The sequence below is a fragment of the Oncorhynchus mykiss genome, chromosome 13 (genome assembly GCF_013265735.2).
Source record: "Oncorhynchus mykiss isolate Arlee chromosome 13, USDA_OmykA_1.1, whole genome shotgun sequence".
Lineage (NCBI taxonomy): Eukaryota > Metazoa > Chordata > Actinopteri > Salmoniformes > Salmonidae > Oncorhynchus > Oncorhynchus mykiss.
Window position 1 is genome coordinate 11,929,739 of NC_048577.1, and position 23,634 is coordinate 11,953,372.

Here is a 23,634-nt window from a genome sequence, read left to right on the forward strand (position 1 = left end):
TGGTGAGTATACAGACCACGGAAGAACTGGGATATTTTCAGGTTCCAGGAATTGTATACAGATGCTTGCGACATGGGGCTGTGCATTATCATGCTGACACATGAGGTGAATGGCACGACAATGCAATTGCAATTGATAAAATGCAATTGTGTTCATTGTCTGTGGCTTATGCCTGCCTATACCATGACCCCACTGCCCCCATGGGGCACTCTGTTCACAACATTAGCATCAGCCAACCATTCACACACACGATGCCATACATGCTGTCTGCCATCTGCCCGGTACAATTGAAACCGAGATTAATTTGTAAAGAGCACACTATTCCAGCGTGCCAGTGGCCATCGAAGGTGAGCATTTGCCCACTAAAGTTGGTTACAATGCCGAACTGCAGTCACGTCAAGACCCTAGTGAGGACAACGAGCACATAGATGAGCTTTCCTGAGATGGTTTCTGACAGCTTGTGCAGAAATTCTTTCGGTTGTGCAAACCCACAGTTTCATCAGCTGTGTAGGTGGCTGGTCTCAGATGATTCCGCAGGTGAAAAAGCCAGATGTAGAGGTCCTGGGATGGCGTAGTTAATGAACATTAAATTCTCTGGCAACAGCTCTGGTGGACGTTCCTGCAGTCAGCATGCCAAACATCTGTGGAATTGTGTTGTGTGACAAAACTGCACATTTTAAAGTGGCCTTTTATTGTCCCTGGCACAATGTGCACCTGTGTAATGATCATGCTGTTTAAACAGGTTCCTGATACGCCACACCTGTCAGGTGGATGGATTATCTTGGCAAAGGAGAAATGCTGACTAACAGGAATGTAAACAAATGTGTACACAACATTTTAGAGAAATAAGCTTTGTGTGCATTTGGAAAATGTCTGGGATTTTTCTTTTTTTCAGCTCATGAAACATGGGACCAACACTGTACATGTTGCGTTTATACTTTTGTTCAGTGTGTGACATTAGTAGGAGTCGGAAAATGATTTCATCTGAGGTTTAGCCAGCCAAGAGAGATTATCTTTATAGCACTCACTGTGGAAGCTCTTGCCTAACATGGACAGTTGGAAAAAGAGTCAGGCGCTAGGCTCTAAGGATGCCCCCTAAAGTGTACATCCTTATCACTTGGGCTTAGATAACATCCCCAAGCTGAGTCCAGCCTACCTTATGAGGTTCATCAACCTTTTTCAGTCCCGCTTGAACTGAGACAAGGAATCATCCACTGTTCTTGGGATAGGCAGATTTGATTGAGTATTAGTTTAAGGGCGGAGTGGGATTGTAGTTTAAACAATCATCACAGTCACTACACTCCAGAATGTTACTATGTTACTGTAGATCTATAGTTCTATGTCCCCACACACTACACTCCAGAATGTTACTATGTTACTGTAGTTCTATAGTTCTATGTCCCCACACACTACACTCCGGAATGTTACTATGTTACTGTAGATCTATAGTTCTATGTCCCCACACACTACACTCCAGAATGTTACTATGTTACTGTAGATCTATAGTTCTATGTCCCCACACACTACACTCCAGAATGTTACTATGTTACTGTAGTTCTATAGTTCTATGTCCCCACACACTACACTCCAGAATGTTACTATGTTACTGTTGTTCTATAGTTCTATGTCCCCACACACTACACTCCAGAATGTTACTATGTTACTGTAGATCTATAGTTCTATGTCCCCACACACTACACTCCAGAATGTTACTATGTTACTGTAGATCTATAGTTCTATGTCCCCACACACTACACTCCGGAATGTTACTATGTTACTGTAGATCTATAGTTCTATGTCCCCACACACTACACTCCAGAATGTTACTATGTTACTGTAGATCTATAGTTCTATGTCCCCACACACTACACTCCAGAATGTTACTATGTTACTGTAGATCTATAGTTCTATGTCCCCACACACTACACTCCAGAATGTTACTATGTTACTGTTGTTCTATAGTTCTATGTCCCCACACACTACACTCCAGAATGTTACTATGTTACTGTAGATCTATAGTTCTATGTCCCCACACACTACACTCCAGAATGTTACTATGTTACTGTTGTTCTATAGTTCTATGTCCCCACACACTACACTCCGGAATGTTACTATGTTACTGTAGATCTATAGTTCTATGTCCCCACACACTACACTCCAGAATGTTACTATGTTACTGTAGATCTATAGTTCTATGTCCCCACACACTACACTCCAGAATGTTACTATGTTACTGTAGATCTATAGTTCTATGTCCCCACACACTACACACCGGAATGTTACTATGTTACTGTAGATCTATAGTTCTATGTCCCCACACACTACACTCCAGAATGTTACTATGTTACTGTAGATCTATAGTTCTATGTCCCCACACACTACACTCCAGAATGTTACTATGTTACTGTAGATCTATAGTTCTATGTCCCCACACACTACACTCCGGAATGTTACTATGTTACTGTAGTTCTATAGTTCTATGTCCCCACACACTACACTCCAGAATGTTACTATGTTACTGTAGATCTATAGTTCTATGTCCCCACACACTACACTCCAGAATGTTACTATGTTACTGTAGATCTATAGTTCTATGTCCCCACACACTACACTCCAGAATGTTACTATGTTACTGTAGATCTATAGTTCTATGTCCCCACACACTACACTCCAGAATGTTACTATGTTACTGTAGATCTATAGTTCTATGTCCCCACACACTACACTCCGGAATGTTACTATGTTACTGTAGATCTATAGTTCTATGTCCCCACACACTACACTCCAGAATGTTACTATGTTACTGTAGATCTATAGTTCTATGTCCCCACACACTACACTCCGGAATGTTACTATGTTACTGTAGTTCTATAGTTCTATGTCCCCACACACTACACTCCAGAATGTTACTATGTTACTGTAGTTCTATAGTTCTATGTCCCCACACACTACACTCCAGAATGTTACTATGTTACTGTAGTTCTATAGTTCTATGTCCCCACACACTACACTCCGGAATGTTACTATGTTACTGTAGTTCTATAGTTCTATGTCCCCACACACTACACTCCGGAATGTTACTATGTTACTGTAGTTCTATAGTTCTATGTCCCCACACACTACACTCCGGAATGTTACTATGTTACTGTAGTTCTATAGTTCTATGTCCCCACACACTACACTCCAGAATGTTACTATGTTACTGTAGATCTATAGTTCTATGTCCCCACACACTACACTCCAGAATGTTACTATGTTACTGTAGATCTATAGTTCTATGTCTCCACACACTGCACTCCAGAATGTTACTATGTTACTGTAGATCTATAGTTCTATGTCCCCACACACTACACTCCAGAATGTTACTATGTTACTGTAGATCTATAGTTCTATGTCCCCACACACTACACTCCAGAATGTTACTATGTTACTGTAGATCTATAGTTCTATGTCCCCACACACTACACTCCAGAATGTTACTATGTTACTGTAGATCTATAGTTCTATGTCCCCACACACTACACTCCAGAATGTTACTATGTTACTGTTGTCCTATAGTTCTATGTCCCCACACACTATGTGGTTGTGGTGATAGCAGAATCAGAGTATACTGTAGATGCATAAATATAGATACTGCATAGATGACAGCAGATACAAAGAGCATTGATGACAATGTTAATAGCTCTACACCCCAGACACTATGTGGCTGTTCTGATGATATCATAAAGAGTGTGGATTAATTTCTGCGTAGATATAGATACTGTACATAGAATAGATGACAGCATGGATCTACATCTCTTTTTCTATCCAGGGAGAACCGTAACTTCCACTGATGCCATTGGGAGAAGTGGATTTAGGTGGAAACATTTGACTTAGGTGGAAGCTATGTGGGCCAGCCGCATTGATATTTGGTGTTGATACCAGGCTGCTCGTTAGGGCACACACCTGTCACCAGCGTTACGCGCATAATGACACTTTACGTTTAATGACGCACAATGACGCACATTTAACCCATGTGTCTCTGTGTGGCCATACCCTTAATCTAACCGGCAAATCATAGATGCATAAAGAATAGATTCATTAGAAATAGATAGCCTAGATGAGAACAATTTTCTATTCGTGAGTGAACGTCTATGGGTGTGGACTGGTATTGGATGGAAGGAGTACCCGTGTATCCATTGGGTTGGGTTGGATTCTCAGGAACATGAATCTGACTACCAGGGTAATCTGACTGTAGTTTAATTAAGGTGATGTATAACTACATCATGTGATGTGTCCCAAATTGAGACACAACCATGAGGTCAAGGTTGAGGCGTGCAAGTTCACAAGAAAAAAAGGAATAGCACCAGAAACGAAGACGCAAATGAAAGATATTTAAACACATGTTTGATCTGATACACCAACACATTTTTCATTGCTCACTGACACAAACAGTTAACATGGACATATTTAGACTCATCTCTTTGTCCATATACTTCATTCCCCTGTTCACCATCATGGTCAGCTCCCCTCGTGACGGGGTTGAGCAGAATAGGCTATTCCCTCCGAGCTAGAAATAGCTGTCGTAAAGGACCATCAGATCAGAGTGTTGTTTTTGGTAGGTAACTCGCACACACACACACACACACACACACACTCCAGTGTGAGTTATTTATAGGTCATTTACACATTTCAGAGGTCTCTCAAGATGGTGAAGGTACTTCACTGGTCCTATTTTGGCCCTTGATTGTAGTGGGAGGTCAACTTGTGATGGGGATGCACACTGTTCCATGGTAAGGGGAGAAACGTATAGGCAGGGTGTGTCCTAATACTATCTCCTTTCTCCTGGTGTGTGAGCCTCACCACTTATTTACAGTAGGTCTACTTTGTGTCTGTTTTCAACGCTTTTTGCGTCAACATTTTTATTGAACCAAATCAAAAGTGTTGGGGCGCTGCCCCACCTAATTGGAAAATGCTGTGGAAAATGCCTGCTCGCCACACGTTTGTCGCTGTTATGATTTGTCACTACTTCCCGTTGGAATGAGAGTAGGCATTCAGCGCCATCTAACGGTCGTGTTGGGGATAACAGTTGTTGACAACTGTAGCATTGTAACCCTAACCCTTTTCCTAACCTTTAACCGCATTCTCCTAACCTGCTGCGTTAATTCACCTAACCTGACACATTATTTATCCTGAGCTGCTATGTAAAACAAACCATCTGCGGCAACAAATCAACAGTATCAAACTAATGATGAGGTTTGTGAGAAAGCTCCCACCACACACTGCCTCACCAGAACATTTGTAAACACACTGCCTCACCAGAACATTTGTAAACACACTGCCTCACCAGAACATTTGTAAACACACTGCCTCACCAGAACATTTGTAAACACACTGCCTCACCAGAACATTTGTAAACACACTGCCTCACCAGAACATTTGTAAACACACTGCCTCACCAGAACATTTGTAAACACTCTGCCTCACCAGAACATTTGTAAACACACTGCCTCACCAGAACATTTGTAAACACACTGCCTCACCAGAACATTTGTAAACACACTGCCTCACCAGAACATTTGTAAACACACTGCCTCACCAGAACATTTGTAAACACTCTGCCTCACCAGAACATTTGTAAACACACTGCCTCACCAGAACATTTGTAAACACACTGCCTCACCAGAACATTTGTAAACACACTGCCTCACCAGAACATTTGTAAACACACTGCCTCACCAGAACATTTGTAAACACACTGCCTCACCAGAACATTTGTAAACACACTGCCTCACCAGAACATTTGTAAACACACTGCCTCACCAGAACATTTGTAAACACACTGCCTCACCAGAACATTTGTAAACACACTGCCTCACCAGAACATTTGTAAACACACTGCCTCACCAGAACATTTGTAAACACACTGCCTCACCAGAACATTTGTAAACACACTGCCTCACCAGAACATTTGTAAACACACTGCCTCACCAGAACATTTGTAAACACACTGCCTCACCAGAACATTTGTAAACACACTGCCTCACCAGAACATTTGTAAACACACTGCCTCACCAGAACATTTGTAAACACACTGCCTCACCAGAACATTTGTAAACACACTGCCTCACCAGAACATTTGTAAACACACTGCCTCACCAGAACATTTGTAAACACACTGCCTCACCAGAACATTTGTAAACACACTGCCTCACCAGAACATTTGTAAACACACTGCCTCACCAGAACATTTGTAAACACACTGCCTCACCAGAACATTTGTAAACACACTGCCTCACCAGAACATTTGTAAACACACTGCCTCACCAGAACATTTGTAAACACACTGCCTCACCAGAACATTTGTAAACACACTGCCTCACCAGAACATTTGTAAACACACTGCCTCACCAGAACATTTGTAAACACTCTGCCTCACCAGAACATTTGTAAACACACTGCCTCACCAGAACATTTGTAAACACACTGCCTCACCAGAACATTTGTAAACACACTGCCTCACCAGAACATTTGTAAACACACTGCCTCACCAGAACATTTGTAAACACACTGCCTCACCAGAACATTTGTAAACACACTGCCTCACCAGAACATTTGTAAACACACTGCCTCACCAGAACATTTGTAAACACACTGCCTCACCAGAACATTTGTAAACACACTGCCTCACCAGAACATTTGTAAACACTCTGCCTCACCAGAACATTTGTAAACACTCTGCCTCACCAGAACATTTGTAAACACACTGCCTCACCAGAACATTTGTAAACACACTGCCTCACCAGAACATTTGTAAACACACTGCCTCACCAGAACATTTGTAAACACTCTGCCTCACCAGAACATTTGTAAACACTCTGCCTCACCAGAACATTTGTAAACACACTGCCTCACCAGAACATTTGTAAACACTCTGCCTCACCAGAACATTTGTAAACACTCTGCCTCACCAGAACATTTGTAAACACTCTGCCTCACCAGAACATTTGTAAACACTCTGCCTCACGCTCCTTTTCTTTTATTGAGTTTTATTATAATAATTTGGGGGGGGGGTGCTTATATTTGTCCTTTAACAAGTGTATAATGGAAACGTGTTTCTTGCGTATTCCAACTCCACCTGCGATACCTGCTGCAAGAAGTGGGGTCACGACGAGGGTCACCATTGTCCGTCACCCCTTGAGCAATTGGTTTATTTAATTTATGAGTTATACAAATTAATTTGCTTCTTAATGTAAAAACAAATGTTTATTTTCTCTAACTTTGTTTTTCCACTTCCTGGTTATTAACAGCGTGCTGTGCAAGTGAATGGATTAGTTTCATCTTTGATTAAAGGGGCAATCCACAAATCAAACAATAACAAAGCGGTTACCCCGCCCCTGATTTGGTAAATAGCTGAGGGATGGGGCTGGAGAAATGGAACCACTTTCAAATTCAAAGACAGAGCTCTGGACGCAAGTATTAGATCAAAATTACAATTTTAACTGTGTTTTGAATGTTTAAAAGTCTACAAGCATATGCAGCAATCGCAGATTGCCTCTTTGATTAAGGGTACAAAGGGGGGGGGGGGGGGGGGGGGGGCGAGTTCTGCTCCTTACAATTGTATCTTTAGCTCTGAGTTTAACAGTATTAGCACACCTTCTAGAGATGTTTTCCAGTAACAAAAACATATTTAGTCAAGGCCTCTATTATATTGTGCTGTGTATCTCTCCAGGAGCGCTCGTGGCGGTTGTACAAAAATCAGGTTATGAAAAAGAACAATTCAATTCTTGAAAAATTAATAGGCTGGATAACTTGCATAACTTGGTTTTAAGACAAATGGCCTACGTTCTTGTTTTTGTAATTTGTGAAGAAATCTGGCATATACAAAATCAGGCCTACCATTTTTTGCTACCATTTTATGTTACCATTTTATGCTACCGTTTTATTCTAGTAAACCTACAGTTAAACTCAAAGCTATACATAGCCTACACCAGGGTATCCACAACGTGGTACTGGAGCCCCCCCCCCCCCCCCCCCTGGGTGCACGGTTTGGTTCCTGCCCTAGCACTACACAGCTGATTCAAATCACCAACTCATCATAAAACGTTGACGATTTGAATCAGCTGTGTAGCGTTAGGGACCGATGTTTGAGAAAACCCTGGCCCACACCACCAGTGGTAAGCGGGCCTACCATACCTGGTCAGTATGTCGTCTACCATAGAAACCCTACCATCATAAACACATCTTGTATGAATTGAGCTGCATACAGAATTGCAATCTTTCTGAGCAGCTGTGGGCGGTGTTATTCCACCAGACATCATTTTTATCAATTATATAAAAGAGTAAAAACACTGGCACATCTGAGTTTTCTTGTTGCAGGTGCGTGGGAATAACGATCGGATATCTAATATCTTAGAAGAAAAAAAAAGACCCGCACACTGAGCGAGCAGGCCGTCAAGCACTGACGAAGCCTTTAGGCACACAGGTTGAAAAGTAAACTAAAGTGATATCATTCGAGCAAGAGCAGTGTGCGGGGCTTTCTTTTCTCCTCATTCTATACGCACAAGTACACTCACCTTGGTCATGTTTAGACATCTAGTTTGTATGTACTACCTGCTACAAATCTGATTTATATTCAGACGGTCTGCTTCACTTCTGAGTAGCCTCAGCACTTCTACCGCACAGTGAGAATGGCCACCAGGTGGCCTTAGCGTAACATGGAAACAGCTGGAGAGGCTCCATCACCAGCAGCATCTTCTGGGCAGGTGATACGTCTGTTCAGGACAATTCGTGTAAGGAAATTGTGGGTTTTCTGACTTTTTTGAGGAACATACAGTTGAGAGTGTTACTAAAGATGGAATATGAGAATTTGTCAACTGACCCCAATCGGACAGACTGGACCCGCCCTACATTTTGTATAAAGTTGTAATCCATAATATTTTAAAGTAACTGGTGGTGTTGACATTTAGTGTAAAAAAATAATAAAATCTAACAGATGCATCATTTTATATGGCTGTAGGATGCAAGCTTTGACGTCTATAATGATACATTTTCGGAATGGTCTCGTTTGCAGGAATGCGCTACACTGTAGCAGACAGAGGAGGTGTCAGTTAAATGCCATGGAGGTTGCACGGAGCCGGTAGAGCACAATAGGTAGTAGGGAATTCTGCTGCAGGATCATTCAAAGTGCGGCTGTGGTGAGTAGCCTACATATATCTATGGCATGTCTAGTCGTACGTATAGGACATAGAGTGGAGTTTTGCATGGGATAAACTGGTGAAATAAGATAGGCCTATGCAGAACGCATGTGGGCGTTGTTTCTTCGCGTCCACTTGACTAGACTACTTACTGAACGCCATAGAAGGCTCCGATTACAGTCAGGTCAATGGGAAGCAGAGTCCTAGTCCCCTAGTCAGAACAACTGACCTATGTCATAATACTCTGCCATGGTAATTTTTATACATGTTTTATTCACGAAAAAGTGCCTATGTTGTTTTTGTGAATTATATATAGGCCTAGTCGTATGATTCATGGTCCATCTATTCAGATTGTAATAAAGACTGGACAGTTTGCCATTTTGTTTTGCCGTGAGTAAATGTATAGCGTCATTATTTACAGTAGGCCTATAACTTATAATAACACAAGTTATTGGTTTACTAGAGGTGAGGTTTGCCAAATTTATGCACATTCACGTAAAGCAGAGGAGAGTCAGAAACGACTTCCTGCCAAATTGTGACTCTGTGGTTCCGCATTGATATATTTTAAATCTCTACACCATCTGGCTTGGTTTTGAATAAGTGTTAGGATCAGTTTAGGCATATCACTTTAGTTTGTCGTCAGTGAAGGAGGCGTTCTCTTCGTGTGGTCAATTGCTTTAATTCAAAACGCTTGAATCAAAGATCAGAGCACTTTGCGGAGTGGCGTGCGGTGGTCCTGAATGAAATTAATTTATTCTCAATTTATCCAGCTTCCACGAGTTTCAGGTAAATGCACTTTAAAATGTTAACTCGGTTATGTATTTTAATAGTCGTAGCATATTCGTTTACATCTAGTAAGTTAACCTGTGTGTGTGATTTTGATGGACGTTCACCGCGCGTCAGACAGTAACAGCCTATTATCTGGCAAACCGTGGTGGCATGCGGTGGCACGCATTCGAAGTTGCCTCTGCAACGTGGTACAGCAATGTAAATTGTATCCTCCGTCAATGAGTGTGTATGATACTGTAATGTGTTTTGTAAACGTCTTCACGTGGTGGTGGGTACAATATGTAATCATGGCAACCAGACAATCAATGTAGGTTTGCCTACAGTAGTTCGACTAGGGAAAGTAAAATAAGTGCTACTCTTTTAAAAAATGCTAAATATGTTGGCGTGTTATTGCATTAAACTACCCTTTGTTTGCGGAAAGCGTGAAAGTTGTATGGTATGCATGCAAAAACACTCGTGGTGAAGAAAATATTGGTGCTTTCAAGACAACTGGGAAATCGCAAAAGAACCAGGTCAGATCATGACGTTAGTGATCTTCGGTTCGGAAAGGCTCTAGAAACATGCCCGAGTTTCCGACTTGGAATTCTGAGTTGGGCGACTGTTAAAAATGTTTTTTTTTTGAGCTCGTTTGTTTTCCGAGTTCCCAGTTGTCTTGAACGCACTGAAGTCGGAAGTCCAGAATTTCCGAGTTCCCAGTTTTCAACGCGGCATGTGGTGCGAGACTGTGATGATCAGCGCTTTGCTCCTTCATTGATTTTGTAGTATTGAAAAGGCTCAATTTAATTATATCATATAGCATTCATTCTTCCATGTCACAGTTGTCTGAGTTCCCTTGATTATCTTCCAGACAGAAAACAATGGTCTGCGGTTTCCCCTCTGTCTTCATATGTCTCTCTATCTCCAACTGAGAGTCTGTCTGGGAGATAAAACCCTTTGATATCAGCTGACACTATACAGTCGCAGTACTTTATCAAAGTGGTGCAATCACTGTCACTCTCTACGTGGAATGTAAATGTCTTGGTGTAATGGTATGTAATTACACTCTAACTACACTGGTAACTAATTTGAAACATAATCCAGACAGTGAGCTACTACAGTATGAAAAAGGAACCCATATGCAGACCACACACACGGTGGTATGACTAGACAAGATAAATATGTGTTTAATCATAGATTGTTGCAGAGTTGGTTTTAACCTATAGTATGGTGTTCAGTGCTGAATCACTCATATCTTCCAGACCCCTTGAAGGCCTTGTGGTTTCACACCTATCTCCCCTGTAGACTACTATGTCTGGACTCTGCATAGATCAAAGACACAAGGGATACAGGTACACACACACACACCTCCCCGACTATCCAGATCACCTCAGCACTGATATTTCTCAACTTATAATCACCCTCTAAGGATCTCCATTTCAACACCAGGACCAGAGAGCAGACTGCCTGGAGTTAAAAGGTCCAGCCAAGATAAATACGATAATTGCTTCTGAAAGGGTGTAACTCTGAATCTGAGATGCTTGATTTTTCCCCAGTCGTTTTGGTGTGTGTGTTCTGTTCAGTAGATGGACCTGAAATCCAAATCCAGACTAGGCCTTCACCCTGTCCAAAGGAACAGTATACTGCTAGTGCGTTCTTGCTTTTGGCACGGTGGCGTCACTTCCTCTATCACTCCAACCTAATGATCTCTCCGCTCTCTCACTCTTTCTCTCGTTCTTTCTCTCCCTCCTCGCTTTCTCTCTCTTTCTCTCTCTCTCCTTGCCTCTGTTTATTTTCTCTTTCCAAATGAATGGCTTTACAGTCACCCCAAGGCGCTAGCTGCCCAGCCAGTACTAAGGTCTGAGTAGGCAGGAAGTACAGTGTCCACCATGGTCCATTTGACCTAGTGAGTACACGTACAGGAATAAGGCCTATTAACTATTTGGACTTTTACAGGCGGCTCCAACAACACAACTTCAGTGACGGCTAAGTGGCTACAATCACTGCAGGACACTGTATTTGTTGTGACAGATGTCGGTCCCACGAGTACACTAAGCCTTGTTCAACTGTTAGCAGCGTTGTGTTGTATGAAATCAAACCTGAAATACGTCTGTGTACTGAGGAAGGCTTGAAAGAGTTTGTTTGTTTTGGTGAATACGTAGCTTCTCGATAGGCTCAACTCTATATAAAAGAGCAGCTAGGGCTTGTTGTAACATGCACAATCAACTTGGTGTGTGTGTTCCAGCGCGTTAGTGCATGCATGTGTGTGGAACTATGCCTGTAAATGTATGTGTGTTTGGTGGTGGATGGGTGTGTGGGCGTGACACTTTTACGTGTTGTTGGTGTGTTCGTTCATGCTTGCCTCTGTATGTGTGTGTATCTGGTTTGGGAGAGAGAGCGGGAGCATTAAACCATTTAGAAGCATCAACTCCTTTTATTTGAACCTGTCCAAAAGACAAACATGACATCACCGTTACCTCACTTCTTCTCTCAGAGGCTGATCAAAAACATGTGGCTTTCTCTCTCTATATATCTCTTTCTCTCTCTATATATCTCTTTCTCTCTCTATATATCTCTTTCTCTCTATATATATCTCTTTCTCTCTATATATCTCTTTCTCTATATATATCTCTTTCTCTCTATATATCTCTTTCTCTCTCTATATATACCTCTTTCTCTCTATATATATCTCTTTCTCTCTATATATCTCTTTCTCTCTATATATCTCTTTCTCTCTATATATCTCTTTCTCTCTCTATATATACCTCTTTCTCTCTATATATATCTCTTTCTCTCTATATATCTCTTTCTCTATATATATCTCTTTCTCTCTATATATCTCTTTCTCTCTCTATATATACCTCTTTCTCTCTCTATATATCTCTTTCTCTCTATATATCTCTTTCTCTCTATATATCTCTTTCTCTCTATATATCTCTTTCTCTCTCTATATATACCTCTTTCTCTCTATATATATCTCTTTCTCTCTATATATCTCTTTCTCTATATATATCTCTTTCTCTCTATATATCTCTTTCTCTCTCTATATATACCTCTTTCTCTCTATATATATCTCTTTCTCTCTATATATCTCTTTCTCTCTATATATCTCTTTCTCTCTATATATCTCTTTCTCTCTCTATATATACCTCTTTCTCTCTATATATATCTCTTTCTCTCTATATATCTCTTTCTCTATATATATCTCTTTCTCTCTATATATCTCTTTCTCTCTCTATATATACCTCTTTCTCTCTATATATATCTCTTTCTCTCTCTATATATACCTCTTTCTCTCTATATATATCTCTTTCTCTCTCTATATATATCTCTTTCTCTATATATATCTCTTTCTCTCTATATATCTCTTTCTCTCTCTATATATACCTCTTTCTCTCTATATATATCTCTTTCTCTCTCTATATATCTCTTTCTCTCTATATATATCTCTTTCTCTCTATATATCTCTTTCTCTCTATATATCTCTTTCTCTCTCTATATATACCTCTTTCTCTCTATATATATCTCTTTCTCTCTATATATCTCTTTCTCTATATATATCTCTTTCTCTCTATATATCTCTTTCTCTCTCTATATATACCTCTTTCTCTCTATATATCTCTTTCTCTCTCTATATATACCTCTTTCTCTCTATATATATCTCTTTCTCTCTCTATATATATCTCTTTCTCTATATATATCTCTTTCTCTCTATATATCTCTTTCTCTCTCTATATATACCTCTTTCTCTCTATATATATCTCTTTCTCTCTCTATATATCTCTTTCTCTCTATATATATCTCTTTCTCTCTATATATCTCTTTCTCTCTATATATCTCTTTCTCTCTCTATATATACCTCTTTCTCTCTATATATATCTTTCTCTCTATATATATCTTTCTCTCTATATATATATATATATATATATATATATATATATATATATATATATATATATATATATATATATATAATATCTCTTTCTATATATCTCTTTCTCTCTCCATCTGTAATACATTTGACTGTTTTCTATATATCCGTGTAGTAGTTGGTTCTGGGTCGGGTCTGAATGAAGCTGCTCTTTTGGGCATGTTCAGAACCCTGTCTCAGTGTCTCTAAGCTTGTTTGTAATGCCCAGGGAAACCAGATGAACGCCACTTAGAAATGACTTATGTCAAAGTAATGTGAGAACAATTACACATTGTTTACATTTTAAAATCTCTGTATACGATATTCTCAGCATAGATAAATGGATCTTACTGTCTGGCTGTGTGGGATGAATGTTTGTAGCTTTGTTGGGTAACCAAACTCAGTGTTCCCAGTAGTCCTGGTGGGCTGGGTTATAATAACCTCATTATACATATGTGGGTGATGTGATGTGCTGAATGGAGTCGTGGTTCCGGCCCTTGGACTTCAGCTGAGTTTTGTTCTGCCAGGGGAAGTGTGTGTGTGTGTGTGTGTGTCTGCGTTCCAGACTAGAGTTGAGATTCCTGAGCGGTGAAAAGGAGTTTGCATAGATATTGGAGTTCCTTCGCCATAGTTACGGGGTCAAGCAAGCCACGACCATGGGAAGAGAGAGGAGTGCCAAGTTTGGGCAAAATTAACGGGCTGTGATCTCCATGTCAGACTTCTCTCGTTAAAATGATTCAAGATCTGGTCTTTGAGCTTCACAAATCCTTAGTTGCTTCCCAAATGGCACCCAATTCCCTGTTGGCCCTGGTCAAAAGTAGTGCACTAGTATCTACCCCCTACACTGTCTGCACCCTCGTGCATCTACCCCCTACACTGTCTGTACTAGAGTTCGACCGATTAATCGGAATGACCGATTTAATTAGGGCCGATTTCAAGTTTTCATAACAACCGGTAATCGTTTATTTTTTATTTAACTAGGCAAGTCAGTTAAGAACATATTCTTATTTTCAATGACAACCCACCGTTCCTAGGCTAACTGCCTTGTTCAGGGGCAGAACGACAGATTTTTACCTTGTCAGCTCAGGGATTAGTTTTTGCAACCTTCCGGTTACTAGTCCAACGCTCTAACCACCTGCCTTACATTGCACTCCACGAGGAGACCTGTTACGCGTGGGCAGCAAGAAGCCATGGTAAGTTGCTAGCTAGCTTTAAACTTGTCTTATAAAAAAACAATCAATCTTAACATAATCACTAGTTAACTACACATGGTTGATGATTATATTACTAGTTTAGCGTGTCCTGCGTTGCATATAATCGATGCGGTGCCTGTTAATTTCTCATTGAATCACAGCCTACTTCAACAAATGGGTGACAAGCGCATTTGCGAAAAAAAAAGCACCGTCATTGTACCAATGTACCTAAACATAAACATCAATGCCTTTCTTTAAATCAATACACAAGTATATCTTTTTAAACCTGCATATTTAGGTAATATTGCCTGCTAACATGAATTTATTTTAACTAGGGAAATTGTCACTTCTCTTGCGTTCTGTAAATTGCAGTCCGGGTATATGCAGCAGTTTGGGCCGCCTGGCTCATTGCTAACTGTGTGAAGTCCATTTATTCCTAACAAAGGCCATAATTAATTTGCCAGAATATTACATAATTATGACATAACATTGAAGGTTGTACAATGTAACAGCAATATTTAGGCTTCTGTATGTAGATAAAATACAGAACGGTTCCGTATTTCACTGAAAGAATAAACCTTTTGTTTTCGAAATGAAAGTTTCCGGATTCGACCATATTAATGACCCAAGGCTCGTATTTCTGTGTATTATTATGTTATAACTAAGTCTATGACTTGATAGAGCAGTCTGACTGAGCGATGATGGTAGGCACCAGCAGGCTCGTAAGCATTCATTCAAACAGCACTTTTGTGCGTTTGCCAGCAGCTCTTCCCAATGCTTGAAGCATTGAAGCTTGACGCGTTTCAAACGTCACTCGCTCTGAGACTTGGAGTGGTTGTTCTCCTTGCTCTGCATGGGTAACGCTGCTTTGAGGGTGGCTGTTGTCGATGTGTTCCTGGTTCGAGCCCAGGTAGGAGCGAGGAGAGGGACAGAAGCTATACTGTTACACTGGCAATACTAAAGTGCCTATAAGAACATCCAATAGTCAAATGTATATGAAATACAAATGGTATAGAGAAAAATAGTCCTATAATTCCTATAATAACTACAACCTTAAACTTCTTACCTGGGAATATTGAAGACTCATGTTAAAACCACCAGCTTTCATATGTTCTCATGTTCTGAGCAAGGAACTGAAACGTTAGCTTTCTTACATGGCACATATTGCACTTTTACTCTCTTCTCCAACACTTTGTTTTTGCATTATTTAAACCAAATTGAACATGTTTCATTATTTATTTGAGGCTAAATTGATTTTATTGATGTATTATATTAACTTATTTTAACTTTTCATTCAGTATCAAATAAATAAATAAAAATCGGCAGATTAATCGGTATCTGCTTTATTTTGGTCCTCCAATCTGTATCGGCGTTGAAAATCAGAATCGGTCGGCCTTTAGTCTGTACCCTCATGCATCTACCCCCTACACTGTCTGTATCCTCGTGCATCTACCCCCTACACTGTCTGTACCCTCATGCATCTACCCCCTACACTGTCTGTACCCTCGTGCATCTACCCCCTACGCTGTCTGTACCCTCGTGCATCTACCCCCTACGCTGTCTGTACCCTCGTGCATCTACCCCCTACGCTGTCTGTACCCTCGTGCGTCTACCCCCTACGCTGTCTGTACCCTCGTGCATCTACCCCCTACGCTGTCTGTACCCTCTTGCATCTACCCCCTACGCTGTCTGTACCCTCGTGCATCTACCCCCTACGCTGTCTGTACCCTCGTGCATCTACCCCCTACGCTGTCTGTACCCTCGTGCATCTACCCCCTACGCTGTCTGTACCCTCGTGCATCTACCCCCTACGCTGTCTGTACCCACAGGGCCTCTATACTTTATATGCCTGTGTTCCAGGTCACCAGACTCATTAAGCCAATCACTGCCAATTAAGCCAATCACTGTCATCTGTGTCAGCAGTGTCATCCCTGTTTGGGTGTGTTATGTAGCTGTGTCCTCCCTGTTAGGGTGTGGTATGTAGCTATGTCATCCCTAATAGGCCTTAGTTGAACATGCAGGCCTGAACAACATTGATAGCAGCCATAAGAGAACAGCTGTGATAATACAGTATAAAGAGATAGGCATATTAAAGGAGGAGGGATATGTGTTTTGACATGTGGGGAGCTAGGAGATGTGATCTGTCCCCAGCAGAGGCACGATTTATAGGAGTTGATCCTTTTACTATGGAGGGAATCTGCACTGCGCCAACTCTATTTATGCGTGTCTATAACTGTATGTGACCTGCGAGAGAGAGTGGGTGTGTCTGTGCGTGTGGCTTGGCATATAAACTCAGCAAAAAAAGAAACGTCCCTTTTTCGCGGGATCGATTTGTAGGTGGAGGGTCCGTCTTGGTCTGGGGTGGTGTGTCACAGCATCATCGGACTGAGCTTGTTGTCATTGCAGGCAATCTCAACGCTCTGCGTTACAGAGAAGACATCCTCCTCCCCCATGTGGTACCCTTCCTGCAGGCTCATCTTGACCCTCCAGCATGACAATGCCACCAGCCATACTGCTCGTTCTGTGCATGATTTCCTACAAGACAGGAATGTCAGTGTTCTGCCATGGCAAGCGAAGAGCCCATATCTCAATCCCATTGAGCATGTCTTGGACCTGTTGGATCAGAGGGTGAGGGCTAGGGCCATTCCACCCAGGAATGTCCGGGGAACTTGCAGGTGCCTTGGTGGAAGAGTGGTGTAACATCTCACAGCAAGAACTGGCAAATCTGGTGCATTCCATGAGGAGGAGATGCACTGCAGTACTTAGTATATGGTGTGGCCACCAGCTGCATTGACTGTTACTTTTGATTTTGACCCCTCCCTTGTTCAGGGACACATTATAAAATGTATGTTAGTCACATGTCTGTGGAACTTGTTCAGTTTGTCTCAGTTGTTGAATCTTATGTTCATACAAATATTTACACATGTTAAGTTTGCTGAAAATGAATGCAGTTGACAATGAGAGGACGTTTCATTTTTTTCTGAGTTTAGTAGCTGTGTGATTGTGTGTGTTCATCCACACACACACACACACACACACGTATGCATATCCAGTAGCACTCCCGAGGTCAGAGCCCCAGCTCTATGGTGCTGCCTACTGAACTCAATGGTATGTGCTCCTTGCTGTCCCATTCCCTTGTATTAAATACACTAGTCCATTCACTAGGCCTACATAGTGCTCTATGGACCCTGATCCAATGTGCACAGAGCCTTATGGGCTCTGCACTACATGGGGAATAGGGTGCATTAGTGACTCAAGCCCACCCTCCAGCCTGTGGAATGGTATTCAGATAGGCCCCGGCTTCATTGACCCACATCCCACTGACGTGTAGGACAGCATGTACCAGTTCCTGCCAAAATCCAGAAACTTCACACAGCCATTGAAGAGGAGTGGGACAACAACCACAGGCCGCAATCAACAGCCTGATCAACTCTATGGAGATGTGTCGCGCTGCATGAGGCAAATGGTGGTCACACCAGATACTGACTGGTTTTCTGATCCCACGTCCCTACCATTTTTTAAAAGGTATCTGTGACCAACAAATCCATAGATTATGGGTTAATGAATTCCTTTTAATTGACTGATTTTCTCATATGAACTGTAACTCGGAGAGAATGGCTGTCGTTTTAGTCTCCTAACTAGAGGTCGACCGATTTATGATTTTTGCCGATACTGAACGCAAGAGAAGTGACACAATTTCAGGCACCGCATTGATTATATGCAACGAAGGACAAGCTAGATAAACTAGTAATATCATCAACCATGTGTAGTTTGATTGTTTTTTATAAGATAAGTTCAATGCTAGCTAGCAACTTACCATGGCTCCTTGCTGCTTGCACTCGCGTAACAGGTGGTCAGCCTGCCACGCAGCCTCCTCGTGGATTGCAATATAATCGGCGTCCAAAAATTCGGATAACTTGAAATCGGCCCTAATTAATCGGCCATTCCGATTAATTGGTCAACCTCTACTCCTAACCAATTGTGCTATTGTGTGTTTTTTTGCGTTATTTGTAACTTATTTTGTAAATAATGTTTCTGCCGCCGTCTCTTATGACCGAAAAGAGCTTCTAGAAATCAGGACAGCGGTTACTCACCTCCTATTTTTCTTTAACGAGTCAGAGGAGAAGGATTTACTCCAGACACCCGACAAGGCCCTCATCCCTGCCATTCACAGGAGAAAGAGACTGAGATATCGAGGACGAAGGTTGGGGTGCCTTGTAAGGATCCGGCGGCGAGTGGTAATTTGCCTTTACCATCGATCCTATTAGCCAATGTACAATCATTGGATAATAAAATAGACTAACTACAAGCACGTATATCTGTCCAACGGGACATTAAAAACTGTAATATCTTATGTTTCACCGAGTTGTGGCTGAACGACGACATGAATAACATACAGCTGGTGGGTTATACACTGTATCAGCAGGATAGAACAGTAGCCTCTGATAAGACGAGGGGTGACTGTCTATGTATATTTGTAAACAACAGCTGGTGCACAATATCTAAGGAAGTCTCAAGGTTTTACTCTACCTCAGCTGAGCATCTCATAATAAGCTGTAGACCACACTATTTACCAAGATAGTTTTCATCTATATTCTAATAGCTGTATATTTACCACCACAAACAGATGCGGCCATAAGCAAAAAGGAAACCGCTCATCCAGAGGCCACGCTCCTAGTGGCCGGGGACTTAAATAAAGGGAACAATAAATCTGTTTCACCTCATTTCTACCAGCATGTTAAATAAATCAGAGGGGAAAGAACTGTAGGCCACCTTTTCTCCACACAAAGAGACCCATACAACGCTCTCCCTCACCCTCCATTTGGCAAATCTGACAATAATTCTATCCTCCTGATTCCTGCTTACAAGAAAAAACTAAAGCATCCTGCCTGGTTGCATCACTGCCTGGTATGGCAACTGTTTGGCCTCGACCCGAAAGGCACTACGGAGGGTAGTGCGTACAGCCCAGTACATCGCCGGGGCCAAGCTTCCTGCCATCCAGGACCTCTACACCAGGCGGTGTCAGAGGAAGGCCTTAAAATTGTCAAAGACCCCAGCCACCCTAGTCATTGACTGTTCTCTCTGCTACCGCATGGCAAGCCATACCTGAGCACCAAGTCTAGGTCCAAAAGGCTTCTCAACAGCTTCTACCCCCAATCCATAAGACTCCTGAACAGCTAATCAAATGGCTACCCAGACTATTTGCATTGCCCCCCCCCCCCCTTTACGCTGCTGCTATTCTCTGTTTGTCTATGCATAGCCCCCACATTGACTCTGTACCGGTACCCCCTGTATATAACCTCCACATTGACTCTGTACCGGTACCCCCTGTATATATCCTCCACATTGACTCTGTACCGGTACCCCCTGTATATAACCTCCACATTGACTCTGTACCGGTATCCCCTGTATATAGCCTCCACATTGACTCTGTACCGGTACCCCCTGTATATAGCCTCCACATTGACTCTGTACCGGTACCCCCTGTATATAGCCTCCACGTTGACTCTGTACCGGTACCCCCTGTATATAGCCTCCACGTTGACTCTGTAACGGTACCCCCTGTATATAGCCTCCACATTGACTCTGTACCGGTACCCCCTGTATATAGCCTCCACATTGACTCTGTACCGGTACCCCCTGTATATAGCCTCCACGTTGACTCTGTACTGGTACCCCCTGTATATAGCCTCCACGTTGACTCTGTACCGGTACCCCCTGTATATAGCCTCCACATTGACTCTGTACCGGTACCCCCTGTATATAGCCTCCACATTGACTCTGTACTGGTACCCCCTGTATATAGCCTCCACATAGACTCTGTACCGGTACCCCCTGTATATAGCCTCCACATTGACTCTGTACCGGTACCCCCTGTATATAGCCTCCACATTGACTCTGTACTGGTACCCCCTGTATATAGCCTCCACATTGACTCTGTACTGGTACCCCCTGTATATAGCCTCCACATTGACTCTGTACTGGTACCCCCTGTATATAGCCTCCACATTGACTCTGTACCGGTACCCCCTGTATATAGCCTCCACATTGACTCTGTACCGGTACCCCCTGTATATAGCCTCCACATTGACTCTGTACTGGTACCCCCTGTATATAGCCTCCACATTGACTCTGTACTGGTACCCCCTGTATATAGCCTCCACATTGACTCTGTACTGGTACCCCCTGTATATAGCCTCCACATTGACTCTGTACTGGTACCCCCTGTATATAGCCTCCACATTGACTCTGTACTGGTACCCCCTGTATATAGCCTCCACATTGACTCTGTACCGGTACCCCCTGTATATAGCCTCCACATTGACTCTGTACTGGTACCCCCTGTATATAGCCTCCACATTGACTCTGTACTGGTACCCCCTGTATATAGCCTCCACATTGACTCTGTACCGGTACCCCCTGTATATAGCCTCCACATTGACTCTGTACCGGTACCCCCTGTATATAGCCTCCACATTGACTCTGTACTGGTACCCCCTGTATATAGCCTCCACATTGACTCTGTACCGGTACCCCCTGTATATAGCCTCCACATTGACTCTGTACTGGTACCCCCTGTATATAGCCTCCACATTGACTCTGTACCGGTACCCCCTGTATATAGCCTCCACATTGACTCTGTACTGGTACCCCCTGTATATAGCCTCCACATTGACTCTGTACTGGTACCCCCTGTATATAGCCTCCACATTGACTCTGTACCGGTACCCCCTGTATATAGCCTCCACATTGACTCTGTACTGGTACCCCCTGTATATAGCCTCCACATTGACTCTGTACCGGTACCCCCTGTATATAGCCTCCACATTGACTCTGTACTGGTACCCCCTGTATATAGCCTCCACATTGACTCTGTACTGGTACCCCCTGTATATAGCCTCCACATTGACTCTGTACCGGTACCCCCTGTATATAGCCTCCACATTGACTCTGTACCGGTACTCCCTGTATATAGCCTCCACATTGACTCTGTACCAGTACCCCCTGTATATATCCTCCACATTGACTCTGTACTGGTACCCCCTGTATATAGCCTCCACATTGACTCTGTACCGGTACCCCCTGTATATAGCCTCCACATTGACTCTGTACCGGTACCCCCTGTATATAGCCTCCACATTGACTCTGTACCGGTACTCCCTGTATATAGCCTCCACATTGACTCTGTACCAGTACCCCCTGTATATATCCTCCACATTGACTCTGTACCGGTACCCCCTGTATATAGCCTCCACATTGACTCTGTACTGGTACCCCCTGTATATAGCCTCCACATTGACTCTGTACCGGTACCCCCTGTATATAGCCTCCACATAGACTCTGTACTGGTACCCCCTGTATATAGCCTCCATATTGACTCTGTACCGGTACCCCCTGTATATAGCCTCCACATTGACTCTGTACCGGTACCCCCTGTATATAGCCTCCACATAGACTCTGTACTGGTACCCCCTGTATATAGCCTCCATATTGACTCTGTACCGGTACCCCCTGTATATAGCCTCCACATTGACTCTGTACCGGTACCCCCTGTATATAGCCTCCACATAGACTCTGTACTGGTACCCCCTGTATATAGCCTCCACATTGACTCTGTACTGGTACCCCCTGTATATAGCCTCCATATTGACTCTGTACCGGTACCCCCTGTATATAGCCTCCATATTGACTCTGTACCGGTACCCCCTGTATATAGCCTCCACATTGACTCTGTACCGGTACCCCCTGTATATAGCCTCCACATTGACTCTGTACTGGTACCCCCTGTATATAGCCTCCACATTGACTCTGTACTGGTACCCCCTGTATATAGCCTCCACATTGACTCTGTACTGGTACCCCCTGTATATAGCCTCGCTATTATTATTTTCTGCTGCTCTTTAAATATTTGTTACTTTTATTTCTTTTTTTTTTTACTTAACCAACAATGCAGTTAAGGACTTATAAGTAAGCATTTTACATGTTGTATTCGGTGCATGTGACAAATTTAATTTGAAATTGTTACATGTTGTGTTTTATATTGTTGTTCATTATTAGATGACTGGAAAGTCAGAACATGTAGTAGTAGGTATGTAAATCAGTGGGATTTGTGGAAGTTTTCTTTGTGGTGGGGGTTTGGTTAGGTTGTCTTGGGGTTAGGTAATTGGTATCTGGCTGGCTTTAGGATAGTAGAGAGGGAGTGTGGTTTGGGGTCAGAGAGAGTCGACTTCTTCTGCTGATGGAAAGAGAGTCAGAGATCCACGTTCTATTATCATTAGGCCTTGTTTTCCTTGGCTCGTTGCTGACATCACATTGTCCAACATAATCTAGCAGCTTATTGCTATCGCTTCAATCATAGCTGTCCTGTAGAGATGGATGGCTTCCTTCTGGGGGGGTTGGGGGGGGTGTATATCGTGTCGACAAAATCACAATATTATTTTTGAGCTTGTTCTCCATCTTCTTTTTGAATAGTGAGCCAATTTGTTTTCAGCCCTGATATTTCCACGACTGATCAAAACTTGTTTTCTCAAGTTGCAAACATAGTGAGCATCCCAATGCAATAAAATCACAGTATCGAATCGCAATACAT

At 42.4% G+C, this 23,634-nt stretch overlaps 2 protein-coding genes across 3 annotated transcripts in view; one reads left to right on the forward strand and one right to left on the reverse strand.

The window, feature by feature from the left end:
• Positions 1-8,688, reverse strand: part of LOC110485617 — a 31,525-nt gene extending 22,837 nt beyond the window's left edge. Inside the window, exon 1 of the mRNA XM_036940214.1 lies at positions 8,556-8,688. Coding sequence (XP_036796109.1) covers positions 8,556-8,574 — 19 coding nt within the window. The 5' untranslated portion in view covers positions 8,575-8,688. The remainder of the gene's footprint in view (positions 1-8,555) is intronic.
• A 470-nt stretch (positions 8,689-9,158) lies between these two features.
• LOC118938206 (gamma-adducin-like) overlaps positions 9,159-23,634 on the forward strand; it is a 148,102-nt gene continuing 133,626 nt past the window's right edge. Inside the window, exon 1 of one of the 2 annotated variants that reach the window (XM_036940217.1) lies at positions 9,159-9,176. The gene's annotated coding sequence lies outside the window, so the exon portion shown is untranslated. Of the gene's footprint in view, positions 9,177-9,753; positions 9,963-23,634 lie in introns of those variants that run through there. The other variant, XM_036940216.1, reaches the window with a different exon arrangement.